Below are 15,182 nucleotides of genomic sequence, written 5' to 3'. Positions count from 1 at the left end.
TGGGCACAGGCCAACTTCAGGATCCCAGGACCCTGCCTACACCAACAACAGAGCACTCCAGACACCAGACCTACCCTCTTGAAGGCCCAGGCCCTGGCACTAGCCTGCAGTGAGGCCCAGAAATCCATAGTGCTTGGCCCTTTCAAGTCTGCTCTGTGGTGAAGACTCTTAGCCCCAGGGAAAAATGGCCCTGAGTGCCCAATCCTTCTTGTCATCCGCACAGGAGATAGAATCATCAGCTTTTGGGATTCTCAGTCCATAGGCAAAAAAAAAAAAAAAAAGGCTGGGAAAATGAGTAAACAGCAAAATAAACACCTAACCCTAGGAAATTTCTATGGCGACAAAGAACAAAACACAGAATCAACAGGGAAGGTTGATGTAGTGGGCACCAGGGTCTCCCTGTACACCCCCAATTCTTAGAGATACCACAGGTCAAAGATTACATGAGAAATTCACCTTGCAGGGTTGGCAGATGAACTAACCTAGGATCCTCTCCCTCTAAGCTCTGGATATAATTGCACTAGCCTTAAGATAAGGGTTCAAGCATGAGGAGATACCTTGTGTTTACATCTCAAACATATTAGGTTCCTTCAGATAATTTACCCACTTTTATGATCCCTACATCTCAATATCACTTATGATCTCAAATATCCTCAAAGTTTCTCGAGATGGGTAACATGATCAGGATGCCATAAAGGATGTATACTTGTACTATGTTCCCAGACCCACCTTTATGATCAAGATGTCATAAATGATATATGCTTATGGTGTTTGTTCTGATTGCTCTTCCCCCTTCCTATCCTTCTCTTCCAAGTCACTTAGACCCCATCCCTTTAGGATATAAAAATCCTGAACTTTTCTCTGTTCAGGGAGGCAGTTGGTCCTGCAGGCTGCCTCTCAACCATTCAACCTAAATAAATCTCCACCAAAGTCTGTCATTCTTGAAAGGGCACCTCCCAGACCAAGGATTATTCTCCAGCCCCCCAGAACAGTGAGATCCAACCATATGCAAAACTTCAAAGAAAAATAGGAATTGGTCTCAGGCTCTGGAAGAACTCAAAAAAGAATTCAAAAATCAAATAAAGTAGGTTGAAGAAAAAAGGGAAGAAAAATGGAAAAAAGAAATGAAAGTAATACAAAAAGAAAATAACAGCTTAAAAGGCAAAATTGGTCAACTGGAAAAAGAGACACAAAAATCCCATGAAGAAAAGAGTTCCATGAAAAGCAAAAGATAGCGTGTGATCCTCAGGGTAAGCCCAGATTTAGAGGGAATGTATAAGGATGGTAGATTGTATTTTGGCTAGCGATTGAAAGCTGTAGTAAGCTTCTACACTTGTAACCAAGAATAACCACTTATATATTGAACTATGGGGAGCTTTAGATTTCTACTTTTTCCTATATGTAAGTTTTGTCCAGAATAGTCTCCTTGGGCTTTATAACAATTCCATGGGAGGCCGCCTTTATTTGTAATATAAAATTTGAGTTATATCCAGGTAGGTGCTAAGTGAGAGGATTGAGGAACATCCCCAACTCTGCAGATAGCTTCACTCCCCAATGAGTTGTTGTTGAAAAGGTGGAGAATGCCTATAGGTGAACCCAGGTGTGCTCTGGTAAAGCATTCTTGAGAAGTTCTTATCTGTTTATGTCTATTTTGATTCAATATATCTTAGAAATCTCGGTCTGTTTATCACTTTGGGCTGTCAAAGGAAAAGCATAGCACAGGAATCAAAAAAGGTTTGTGATCTCCTAAGGAAGAAATCATTATTCTCCTCTCAACCGTTCTGTGCCTCACTGAATTCTCTGCTTTCCATAGACTGTCCTTTCTTCCCATCTGCCATCATGAGAACAGTGGCCACCCAGGAAGGGCAGGGGCTGCTAATTTCTTTATGTAACAGGGAGTACAAATTATGTGTGTATGTGTGAGAATAGATGATAAATGACATCAAGTTTAGAAACATTTACAACACTTACTAGGTGCTGGAGGGATACAAAGGTAAAAAACTGTTCCTACTCTCACTGATCTCATAGCCCAATGGAGGATGCAGCATGCAAACTACTATGTACAAACAAGAGATAGACAGGAGAAACTGGATAATCCACACAGGAGAGGTAACTGATATTTAGGGAGATTGAGAAAGGCTTCTTGCAGAAGCTGAGACTTGAAGGAAGCCAAGGCTGCCTGCCAGGAGATAAAGATAAGAATAGAGGGAAAAGAGTTCTTGGCAAGAGGGACATGGGATGAAAAAGAACAAAGTGAGGAGATGAGTATGTGAAATATGTGAATAGCAAGGAGGTCAGGGACACTGCATGCAAGAGTATGGAGTGGTGGGTTTAAGAGTGTAAGAAGGCAGAGAGGTGATTCAGTGGATTGAGAGCTAAGGAGGTCCTGGGCACCACCAGTCTGGCCTGAGACACTTTCTAGCTTGGTGACCCTGGACTAGTTTCGTAACTCCCATTGCCTAGACCTTAGGGCTTTTTCTGTCTTAGAAATTGGTACTGGGACAGAAGGTAAGGATTAAAAAAAAAAAAATCTTAAGAAAGTAGCCTAGAGCACTGAGGGATTGAATAACTAATACTACTGATAGCATTTTAAGCCCCTAAACGTTTTACAAAGGATTTACAAATATTTTCTCATTTTTTTCTTGACAACAACCCTTGGAGGTAAGTGGCGTTACTGTTATTATTAATAATAGCTAGCATTCTGATTGCTCTTACAACTCTGGGAAGGAGAGGTTATTAGACTGAGTTTGTAGAAGAAATTGAGGCAAGTGGAGGTTATAGGAGAGCTGCCTGTGGTCACATAGTATGTTGCAGAGTGGAGATTTGCATCCAGGTCTTCAACTGCCAAAAGGAATAATATTTGTAAATCGCTTTGCAAACCTGAAAGCACTGTGTAAACACTGGCTCTTATTAATAAAGGCTAACCCACTTTATAAGCGGGAATTGTTTTTTTAACTTTAGAAGGTGCTCTAGAAATGGGAATTATTATTTCCTCCGGGAAGCGAGAACAGATCGTGCGGAGTGGAGACTTGAACCAGAGTCCTCGGGCTCGCTCCCTCCCCATCTCCCAGGTCCTGGAAGGAAACGGTGGATGGATGCAGTAATCCGGCTGGCCCGCAGGCAGGCAGGGAAACAAGCAAGCTGGGTAGGCAGGGCGCCTTCATTCATTCCGCCTCTTGGGGTGGGGCGTGACGGGGCGTGACGGGGCGTGACGTGACGCATGGGGTACTTTTTTCTCCTACCCTCAGGTGGCGGAAGATTACATTTCTCACAAACCATTAGGTGGGGCCAATACCCCAGGGGGCGGAGCCAGAGGCTCCCGGGGGCGGGGCGGAGGGGGTTGATTTGACTGGGGCGGCGGAAGGAGCCGGTTCATTCAGCTGTCGAGCGATCTTCGGGATCGCGTTTCTCCTGGTGGCCTCGTGCGCAACTCCAGCTCTCTCCGCTCCCACCTCTACCGCCGCCGCCGCAGCCGCTGCGGAGATCCGGGAGGGGCCGGCGGGGGTCCAGGCCTGGGCACGCGCACGCAGACAGGCGGGCACGCGCACCCGGCTCTGTCTCCTTCTGTGAGGGGGCGTGAGGGAGGGAGGGGAGTGAGGGCGCGCGACCCCGGCTGTCGGCGCCCGGGCCCACGGGCCGGGCCCCGGAGCCGTAGCCATGTCCAAGGAGGCGCGGGCCGGCCATGAGGAAATCATGGAGGCGCAGGTGATGTGGGAGCCCGACGGCAAGAGGAACGCGCAGATGGACCGCTTCCGGGCGGCTGTGCGCTGCGGCCGCGGGCCCGTGTTGGGTGAGGGGCCGGGTCAGGGCTACCAGGAGGGGAGGAACGGGCGGGGGCGGGCCTCAGGTTACCTTCCTGACAGCGTGAGGGGGAGGGGCTGAGGCGGAGAACCCTGCCTCCGTGCTTCTTTACCCTCCTGTCAGCATGAGGGTGAGGTGTATAAGTGTAGATCCTTCCCACCTTTGTGCCTCAGTTTACCTCTTTTTAGTGTGAGGGAGAGGGATGTGAGTATAGAATCCACCTTCTCTGTTCTTCAGTTTACCCTTCTGCTAGCCCTCAGGAGAGGGTTGTAGGTATAGATTCCTACCTCTCTCCCTCAGTTTGCCTTCCTGTCAGCCAAGAGAAAAAGAGTTAGTGAGAATCTTGCCCTTCTGTGCCTCAGTTTAATCTCCTGCCAGCCCACAGGAGAAGGCATAGAAGCCTGCCCCTGTTTGCCTCAGCTTACCCTCCTGTCAATGAGAGAGGAGTATTTAAGTGTAGAATCTTTCTCCTCTCTGTGCCTGTTTACCTTACAGTCATTGTAGAGAGGGAAGAACCAGAGAAGAGGGTATGTTTGGAAAACACTGGTTCTATGCATCAGTTTCCCTACCTGTCAACTCAATGTGAGCAGAACTGGGAGGTAGGAACTAGAGACAGGCAGGTACCCAAAGGTCGGGAACATTGTCTCAGGATGAGGATTTGTATCCCTTTGACTCAGTATCTCAGTTTTTCCTAATGTTGACCCTCCCAGATTGCAGGTATGGAGGGAGGAAGTGTACAGATGAACAGAGTGGCCTAAGGCTACTGTATTTGTCTTTTTTGCTAAGTGGCAGGGACAGGCACTTCCTCTTCCTTCCCTGCACTTGGTGAGGGTTCCTGTGAGCATGCCCATACCTCAGCTTCTCTCCTTTGTCAGCACTGTCAGTGTTGGAGATGATGGGCTGTTAAGGGGCCCTGGAAGTTTGAGTGGAAAATAGCTCCATCTCTCAGCTGCTCTTGATTAGGGATGAATAAGTGATGGTGATGGAGGAAGCATGCCTGGAGATGGAGCAGGAAGGGTGCCAGCAGATATATGGGGCCCTCAAGCTTTGGTGTCTTTCCTCCCTCTCCCCTAATTCTTGGAGAGTGAAGGCTCCAGATTGAGGGATGAAAGACTGTGAAAAGTGCCTGTTCCATCCTCTTTAGAAGGGTGTATCCCCACCCTCTATAGACTCCAGCTTGGTTTGTGAAGGCTTTCCTAGGCAGGGAGGAGTGAGGCTTATATTTATTCCATGGGGCTGGGGAAACACTCTGTGCCTGTCTCTTTATTCCTCTTTTCCTCTTTTTTTTTTTTAACCCTTCAGTCTTAGAATCAATACTGTGTATTGGTTCCAAGGCAGAGGAGAGATAAGGGCTAGGCAGTGGGGGGTTAAGGGACAGTTATATTTGAACCCAAGACCTTCCATCTCTTGACTTGGCTCAGTTAGAGGGACCATTTTCTGGGCACCTGTCCTTGGTGAGTGGAGACTATGAATGTGTGACATATGTCTTAGGCCACAGTCCACAACTGGGGGTTTGGCCTGAGAGGAGGTGGCTGGGTTAGACTCTTTATATGTAGGAGAAGGCACTCTAAGCTTCAATTTTCTCTTGTTATATGTATTGGTTGGGCCCCAATCCTCTGAAATTCTGTGAATATTACTTATTCAGACTTGGCTGTCCCTTTGGACCTAGAATCCTTTAGAGCTTGAAAAGACCTTAGAATTAGAATATAGATTGTCAGAGCCAGAAGGGACTTTGGAGCCCTTCCAGTCTATCCTCTCATTTTTAGCATTTAGTGCTTTTTCTACTTTATTAAATTTGGGGTCCAAAGGGATCTTGCGATCTATAGTTGGGAGAGAATCCCCTTGTTTTTAGAGGGGAAAAAAAAACACCTTTTCCTTGTGGGGATGAGAAGTCCTCTAGGATCATGCAGGTAAAATAGCAGAACAAAGACTCAAACTTGAGTATCCAGACTCCAAGTTTAGGGTTCTTTTGCGTGCCTAGACAAAGTACTTTCCCAACCATCCTTTAGGATTGGGATAGGGTATTAGGCTCTGCAAATGGATGAGTTGGAACTTCAGCCCTAGAATCCCAGACCTGGAAGGGATCTGAGAGTGCCAGGCTTATTAGGAGAGTTACTTCTCTCAGAGCAAATTGTCCTTACATTTCCATTGAGCCAGCTTGAAGCCAACAAAACTCCTAAGTACTGTCCAATCTGGATCAAAATATTATTGGGAGAAATTAACAACTAAATAAAAATATAATACAAAGTAGACAACAGTTAACTTGTGGCCTTCTAAGTCAATATATGACAATGGAAACTCATAATATTAGAAAAATCAAATAGAAAAGAGGGGCCACTAATCTGTGCAGAGGGCTTCCTGAGGGCTGCATATGGATTTGGTTTTAAAATGTAATATCAATTTTATTTATTTTGTTAAATATTTCCCAGTTATATTTTCATCTGATTCTGGCCCCACTCAGGAGTTGGGGTGAGGTTGGATATTTCCTGGGTGTTTGATACCTGTGATCTAGACTATTCTAGTTCCTGTATTATCTGAATTTTGTCTTTTTAGAACTAGAGAACCAGGACATATTCTGTCTTACCCCTGGGCCAAGTATTCTGGCTGAAATTGTCTAGGAAATGAAGTTTGAGTGCAACTTCTGCTCACAGCTCATTCCAGAGACCTTTCCCCACCATTTCAGCCTCTTCCCTCTCTGTTACTGCCTGTCTTCCTCTCCTGGGGCAAGGGGGCTACTATGAAAAGAGCTGTCATACATATTCCTTTAATATATATGTCCTTTTCCTCCTTTGATACCTTTAGGGGATAGGTGTAATAGTGTTATAGCTGAGTCAAAAGGTATGCCTACTTTAGTGGCTTTTGGGGTATAGTTATGAATTACTTTTTCAAAAAGGCTGGACCAGTTCTTAGCTGAAGAAACAGTGCAGGATTGAGCCTGTTTTCTCCTAGTCCCACCAACATTTTAAAATTTTTTCTTTTGTCATCTTTGCCAATCTTAGGAGTGTGAGTTGGAACCTCCTGCTTGCTTTAATTTCCAGTTTTGTAATTATTAGTGATTTGGAGTATTTTTATATGGTTGTAGATAGTTTAGATTTCTTCCTTTGAAAAGTGCCCCTTTACCTAGTTGTGTGACCCTAGGCAAGTCAATTAACCCTATTTGCCTAGACCTTACTGTTTCTGCCTTGGATGTGATGCTCAGTATTGATTCTAAGACAATAGGTAAACTTTCTTTTTTTTTTTATTTTTAAAGAAAGAAAAGTACCCTTTTATATTTTTGACCATTTACATTGATAAGAATGTTAACATTAATGTCAGCCCAAGTCCCTTTCTTTCCTTGTGAAGTATCACAAAATAAAACTTGCTAAGGCTCCTTTATTGAGAAAGCTTCTTTGCCTTGCATGTCTCTGTTCTATGTGGTCATTCTGAATCTGTATTGTAAGGGTATTGATTAAATATTAATATTTATAGGAGTTATTTAGTTGAATGCCTATTCCTGATAACTGTATTGTTCTCATCTTTTCGATTAATGCTTTTGGGAAAGCCAACTATATACACTTTTGTGCCTCCACTTCTTTTTACTCACTTCCAAGCCTTGTGTAATTTCACTTCTGACCTCATTTCTCAATTGAAAATATTTTCTCCCAAGATACCATTGATCGCTTAATTGTCAAATCTTCATGGTCTTTTCTCAATCCTTGTCCTTCTCAACTTCTTTGCAATCTTTGACACTATCTATTCCTGGATATTTTCTTTTGTTGTTTCATGTCTGACTCTTCATTACCTCAATTTAGTGTTTTGTTGGCAGAGTGGTTTGCAATTTCCTTTTCCAGCTCATTTTATAGATACTGAGGTCATCAGGGTTAAGTGATTTATCTGTGGACACATCAGAGTTAAGTGATTTATCTGTGGACACATAGCTAGGAAGTGTCTGAGGGTAGATTGAAACTTAGGAAGATGAGTCTTCCTGACTAGGCCCAGCATTCTATCCACTGTGATAACCAGTTGCCCAGATATTTTCTATTTTTGACATTGCTCTCTCTGGATTCTCCTTCTAATTGCTTGACCATGCCTTCTTAGTTTCCTTCAGGGATCTTCATACAAACATACTAACAGTTGGTGACCCAAGAGTCCATCTTGAATATTTTTCTCTTCTTTCTCTATGTTGTCTCACTTACTGAGTTTATCAGCTCCCATGAGTTCATTTATCATTTCTATGCAGATGACTTCCAGATCTATATATGAAGCCCTAAACTCTCTCCTGAATTTTAGCTCCACATCACTGAACACCTTTTGGACATCTCAAATTAGATGTCTTACAGGTATCTAAAACTCCACATATCTATCTAAAGCAGAACTCTTTAGTTTCCCAACCCCAAACCCTTCCCTTTTCCAACTTAAGTATTATTGTCCAGAGCATCACCATCCTCCTAGTCACCCAGCCATCTTCAGTGTTATCCTCAACTCCTTATATCTAGTCTGTTGTCAAATCTTTTCATTTTTACCTTCATAGCATCTTTGCATTCATTAAACCCCCAGACTTTCTTTTATCTCCAGGATCAAATATAAAATCTTCATTTGGTATTTAAAGCCATTCGCCCCCTGGTCCCTTCCTGCCTTGTTAGTGTTTTTATACTTTATTCCCCCTCCACACCTCTGTGATGCAGATATACAGGCTTCCTTGCTGTCTTCACATGATATTCCATCTCCTGACTGTTCCTTTTCACTGGCTGTCTCCAGACCTGGAATGTTCTCCCTCTTGGCTTCTTTCAGGACATCTTTTCTGCAGGAGGCCATTCTCACCTCTTTTCTTCTGAAATTATCTTCTATTTGCCCTATCTTTTAGTATATAATTGTTTGCATGCTATCTCCCCCATTAGAAAGGTCAGATGAGAATATGGAGAGAGAAGAGGACCAAGGGCAAGGTCTTGGGCTATACTCATGACCAGGAATTTTGATATATATTAAGAAAAATACATACACACAGAGCTACAAAATACATATACATGCATACAGAGATGTACACATAAACATGTATACATACATATATGTGTGTATATATTTTAAATTGATGAACATTATTATGGTTAAAATTGTAACAAAATTCAGCCTAAAATTTTTTACAAATTATTTCACTGAAAGTGGGTCTAATAAATTGAAAACTATGAATTACAAGGGGTTTGCAAAAGCAGAAACAACATTCATAAAACTTGATACATCTTTTGAATTAACATTTTGTACTACTAAAATCAGACATGCATCACTTTTAAACATTCTGGTTTCATGATTTATATATTACATTATGTGACACCATTCTTCTCAAAAACAAATTTTATCATGTATTCGAACTATTCTCTTTGAATTTTTGATCTTTGTCTTCATTCTTCATATTATCCTTTTTTTAAAAAACAAAATGAATCTCCTCCATAATTGTGAATAATTTTTTTTTAAACCCTTAACTTCTGTGTATTGGCTCCTAGATGGAAGAGTGGTAAGGGTGGGCAATGGGGGTCAAGTGACTTGCCCAGGGTCACACAGCTGGGAAGTGTCTGAGGTCAGATTTGAACCCAGGACCTCCTGTCTCTAGGCCTGACTCAATCCACCGAGCTACCTGGCTGCCCCCTGTGGATAAATTTTTGATTATCTCAAATTGGCATTTTCTGAAGTCTTCAGGTTTTTTTGTAACTGACCTCAGATCCCTTCTGAGTTCACAATTTAGGTTTTGTTTGAATTTTCTAAATATAAAATAGTCTTCTCTTCCTCACTTATTTCATCGTCTAGTAGCTGGAATTTCTGTTCTATTTCTGCTCTGACTTTTTTACTCTAATGTAGTTTTTGCAAGAGACTTTCTACATCCACCATTGCTCTGTTGTGTACTATCAGGCCAATGTTTCCTTCCATGATTTTTGACTCCAATTTCACTGTAGGTGTTGAGAGCAACAATCTGTTTCCCAGCGCTTCTCCCTGCAATGCTTCATGGTTTTCTTCATCTTCTGAGGTATCTGCTAATTTTCTTCAAAAGCAAGATTTGTGGAGTACTAATTTATTAAAGCAGTTTATTAACGAGCTCAGGAAAGATGAAGACCAAGAGTATACAGCATTTCTTTCATATCCTTTTCAAGCAGGTAACCATAGTGGCTTTGATTAAAATAAACAGAAGCCATCAAAAGATCCCTGTTAACTGTAACTATTTAAAAAAAAATGTATACATAATAGGATGTGCCAGCAAAGGAGACTGAGAAGTGATCAGATAGGTAGGGAAGGGACCAGGAGAGAGAAGTGTCACAAAAATCCATAAAAAAGCATTCAGTAAGAGAGGAAAGTCAGCAGTGTTAAATGTTGCAGATAGGTCAAGAAGGATAAGGACTGAGAAGAAACTGTCAGGTCTGGCAATTAGGAGATCGCTGGTAACTATGGGAAGGACAGTCAGTCATCCAACTAGCATTTATCTTGTGTTTACTAAGTGGTAGGCACTGTGCTAAGCTCTAGAGACTCAGGCCAAAATAGATCCTTGCCCTCACAGAGCAAGAAGACATTACAGTTGGGCAGGTGAGACATCTCAGGTGCAAATTGTTCTAAACAGAAGTGGTTTTCTTGCCTCCCAAACCCACCCTTCTTTGAACTTATACATGGGTTGAGAGTGCTACTATTCTTCCTTTTTCTCAGATTTACAACCTTGTTGTTATCCTTGACTCCTCACTCTCCCTTATCCAATGTATAAAAAACCTATTGCCAAATCTTATTATTTCCACTTCCACAATGGCTCCTGCTTTTGCCCCCTTCTCACACACTCACACCTTAGTTCAGGCTCTTATCACTTCTCATTTGCACTGTTGTAATATCCTTTTTTTTTTTTTAAACCCTTACCTTCTGTCTTAGATTCAATACTATGTATTGGCTCCAAGGCGCAGAAGAGTGGTAAGGGTAGGCAATGGGGTGGGGAGGGGTCAAGAGACTTGCCCAGGGTCACACAGCTGGGAAGTGTCTGGGGTCAGATTTGAACTTAGGCCTGGCTCTCAATCCATTGATTGAGAGCCCCCTGTAATATCCTTTTTTTTTTTTTTTTTTTTTAATTTTAAACCCTTAACTTCTGTGTATTGACTTATAGGTGGAAGAGTGGTAAGGGTAGGCAATGGGGGTCAAGTGACTTGCCTAGGGTCACACAGCTGGGAAATGTCTGAGGCCGGATTTGAACCTAGGACCTCCCGTCTCTAGGCCTGGCTCTCAATCCACTGAGCTACCCAGCTGCCCCCTGTAATATCCTTTTAATTGGTCTTCCTGCCTCCAGTTTCTCCCCTCTCCAGTCTGTCTTCCACACAACTACAAAAGTGCAAGTCTTATCTGTGCCACTACTCTACTCCCTCAATTTCAGTGATTCTTATTGCATCTTAGATCAGATATAAATTCCTCCTTTTGGCTTTTAAAACTCTTTATTCCCTGTCTCCAACTTACCTTTCCAAAATTCTTATTCTCTCATTTTACAGATCAGTCAAAAGACCCTGTTACTCCCCCCCAGCCCCAAACCTTACTTTCCATTTTAGAATCAATATTGTTATTGACTCCAAGGTAGAAGAGTGGTAAGCTAGGCAATGGGGGGTTAAGTGACTTGTCCAAGGTCACACATCTAGGAAATGTCTGAGGTCAAATTTGAATCCAGGATTCCTGTTTCTGTTCTGCTTCTTACTGTTACTTAAACAAAGAACTCTTATTTCTTGCTCCTGAGTTTTTGCTTTGGCTATCCCTCAAACCTTCTGGTACCATACTGAACAAGTCTAATTCCACCTTCACAGTACAGTCCTTCAGATACATAAAACTGCTCTGTCATTGTCACACTTGAGGCTTCTTTTCTCTATGCTGTTTTTTTTTAAGACTGTCCTTGAATGACACAAACTTTAGACTCATCACTGTCCTGATTGGCTTTTTCTGGATGATTCCCCTCTTTTCAGTGTCCTTCCTAAAGTGTGGCACTCAGAATTAAACACTATTCCTAATGTGGGGACAGAGTATAACAGTCATGGCTGCTTCATTTTTCAAGTGTGCTATACTATGATACTATGTTCCTTGACTGCCATATCGCATTCTGGACTCACATTGAATGAGCAGTTCCCTGGGCCTTTTTCAGTGGAACTGCATATGAGAACTTCAAGTATAAAACTTTATTCACATTAAGTATCGACTTATTTGATTTGAACCAGTATTCTAACCCATCAAGATCTTTTTTATTTTTAATAATTAAAAAACAAACTACTCTCCTAAGCATTGGTTCCAAGGCAGAAGAAAAGCAAAGGCTAGACAATTAGGGTTCAGTGACTTGCTCAGGGTCACAAAGGTAGGAAGTCTCTGAGGCCTTATTTGAACCCAGCGCCTTCCAGCTCCAGGCTTGGGACTCTACACTGTGCTACCTAGCTGTCCCTTCCAAGGTCTTTTAAAATCCTGACATCCAGTGTATTAGCTATCACTTTCATTTTGGTGTCAAAGGCAGATTTAATAAACATCATTGGAGAGATTGTCATCTGTGCTGTTGAAGGGAGGTACCTACTCCTTTGTAATTAGAGACCTTAGAAATATTCTAGTAATATTTGTCCCCCACTCATGTATTCTCTATTGTTTTCTAATTGTTTTAGGAATATTAGTTTTTTTTTTTTTTATCCAGTAAGATTGTATGCAGTACAGAGCAGGATATGCACATTCCTTTGTATGGACCACAGGAACTCCTTAGCATGGGGCTGAAAACACAGTTTGGGTAAAAAACCATTTGATCGATTGAATGGATTTGGCCTAGGAGTATTCCTTTCCCTCTTCTCCTTTTCTAAGACTAATTGAGAGTATTTTCTGGTCAAGAATGAGAATCCTTAGAGCAGGGGTCGGCAGCCTTTTTGGCCGTGAGAGCCATAAACACCACATTTTTAAAAATGTAATTTCTTGAGAGCCGTATAGTGCTCACAGTGCGGCTCCTGTAACAAAAAAATTGACTTTATAGCTCCTGCAGAAAGAGCCATAGCCATAGGTTGCCGACCCCTGCCTTAGAGCATATTCCAGTTTGGGGTGTCTCCTGCCCTAGTTGACCAAAGACTTCAAGATTTCAAGTTCTTTATCTTGTCCTGATAGATTAAGCTCCTTCATTCTCTAAGTGAGGATTGGTCCTATTCTGTCTTGGCCTTGAGCACCTTAGAAGCAGCTGAACTTCTTTCTCTGGACCTAGGAAGGGGATAAGAATAAGTAGCTATACATATGTATTTGTGGCACTTTACAATTTTGAATGCCCTTTCTTTTTATCTTTCTGAATACCCTCTGGCTAGTTGATTCATTTTATAGATAGGGAAACTGAAGCCCTGGGAGTTTAATGTCCTAAGGGCATTATTGTTTTTTGTCTGGGCTGGGAATTAGTGAAGTTTGTTTTTCTGTATACCAGAAACCTTGATATGGCAAAATTCCAGTATTTGAATGGAAGAGATGTGACTAGAATATCAATTCAAGGGGAAGCTAGGCAGCTTTGTTGATAAGGGTGCTGATAAGGTGTTGATAAGGTTTGGAATTGGAAGGACTGGGGTTCAAATATGGCCTCAGACACTTTTAGCTGTGTGACTCTAGGTAAGTCACGTAATCCAATCGCCTAGCCTTTGCTGCTTTCCTGTCTTGGAATCCATACTGAGACAGAAGGTAGGGGTTTAAACAAAAATTTATATTCATTTTAGTCTAAATTCTACCCATTTCTTTCTTCTAATATAGAGTACTGTTATCCAAGAATTAATTATTGAGTTCTGAAATAATAGAATAATCTTTCAGCACTTTTAAATGACAATAGTGACTACCCATCATAAATATCTCAATTTGGATTCTCTTTGTTCACAAATTTCTTTATTATTGAACTAGTATGCTCCAAAAGTGTAATTGCATGAGCTGCTTTCCAGTAAAAACAAAGTGCTCTGTTACACTGATGAATTATTCTTACAAAGCCTGACCTGTGAAGTGATTTCAATTTCTTTACTTTTAGCCAATTATAATGAATTGTATCAGTGGTCCGTAGAGTCATACTCAGACTTCTGGGCAGAATTCTGGAAATTCAGTGGAATTGTCTTTTCTCGTATGTATGATGAGGTGAGTATTATTTTTAGATTTTTACACTTAATATAGGTAACTTAACAAATTTCTCTATTCTGTAACATCAAGGATCTTGAGGAAAGGAGGCCTTTTATTCATAGCTTATTCTGCTGGTCATTGTGCAATATTGTGATTAAGCTAGTTTTGGAGTCCAAAAGCCCTGAATTTGTCTTTTTTCTGACACATAATTGATGTAGGATGAAGTCACTTAAGACTCTGGGTCACTTTCTGAGACTTTAATGTTGAAGCAAAGTTGTTAATCTATTGGTGAAGGGAATTCACACACTGAGAGTTCCTTACACTAGTAAAATCATAGGTTCAGCCCCTGCTCCACTTCTTTATCTGTTTTGTTTGTTTGTGGATATGGTTATTAGTTAACAGCAAGCAAAACACTGACAAAATTGCAACATTGATTAGAACTTCAGTGAAAATTACAGTGAGTTATCTCATGGTCATTGTAGAGCATAGCTTTTTAGCCTTTTGTTCTAGATTACCTTTGGTGTTATTCCATGGGAAGTTGGAAATGGAGAAAATATAGAATGCATGGCATTAATATTTACTTTTCTTTTTTTTTTTTTTTAAACCCTTACCTTCCATCTTGGAGTCATTACTGTGTATTGGCTCCAAGGCAGAAGAGTGGTAAGGGTAGACAATGGGGGTCAAGTGACTTGCCCAGGGTAACACAGCTGGGAAGTGTCTGAGGCTAGATTTGAACCTAGGACCTCCTGTCTCTAGGCCTGGCTCTTAATCCACTGAGTTACCCAGCTGCCCCAATATTTACTTTTGATTGCAAGCCTTCAGTATACTTTGAAAGCTTTAACAAATTAAAAATTCTTTCAAAGAGTACTTTGGCCCAGTGAGTTGGTTGTTTTTTTAGTTGTATAGTTTAGAAAACTACTCTCCTAATTTACTGATGTCTTCATTTGTGCTATCATTGTCTCCAGGTTGTTGACACATCTAAGGGAATTGCTGATGTGCCTGAATGGTTCAAAGGCAGTCGTCTGAATTATGCTGAAAATCTCCTGAAGCATAAGGAAAATGACAAGATTGCCCTCTACGCAGCAAGTGAGTCTTCATTCCTGATTCCAAGTACTCTTTTGAAAATGCCTGAACTGCCATTTTAATACCACAAACATTTATTAAGCACCTGCTGTGTGTGGAGCACTGAGAACTAGCAGAGACATTATGAGTCCTTTGAAATTGTAGAGTTACTAAGTCTTTTCACAGTTAATTATTGTTACAATATTACTGTTGTTGTAAATATTATTCTCCTACTTTTGCCC

At 41.5% G+C, this 15,182-nt stretch overlaps 1 protein-coding gene across 2 annotated transcripts in view; it reads left to right on the top strand.

The window, feature by feature from the left end:
* Positions 1-3,657: 3,657 nt before the first annotated feature.
* Positions 3,658-15,182, top strand: part of AACS (acetoacetyl-CoA synthetase) — an 86,987-nt gene continuing 75,462 nt past the window's right edge. For both annotated transcript variants that reach the window (XM_044658734.1, XM_044658733.1), the window contains exons 1-3: positions 3,658-3,790; positions 13,793-13,896; positions 14,844-14,964. In XM_044658734.1, coding sequence (XP_044514669.1) covers positions 3,658-3,790; positions 13,793-13,896; positions 14,844-14,964 — 358 coding nt within the window. The remainder of the gene's footprint in view (positions 3,791-13,792; positions 13,897-14,843; positions 14,965-15,182) is intronic.

Source organism: Gracilinanus agilis, chromosome 1 (genome assembly GCF_016433145.1).
Source record: "Gracilinanus agilis isolate LMUSP501 chromosome 1, AgileGrace, whole genome shotgun sequence".
NCBI classification, from domain to species: domain Eukaryota; kingdom Metazoa; phylum Chordata; class Mammalia; order Didelphimorphia; family Didelphidae; genus Gracilinanus; species Gracilinanus agilis.
Note: the sequence above shows the minus strand (reverse complement) of the source record. Positions and strands in the feature narration are given on the sequence as shown.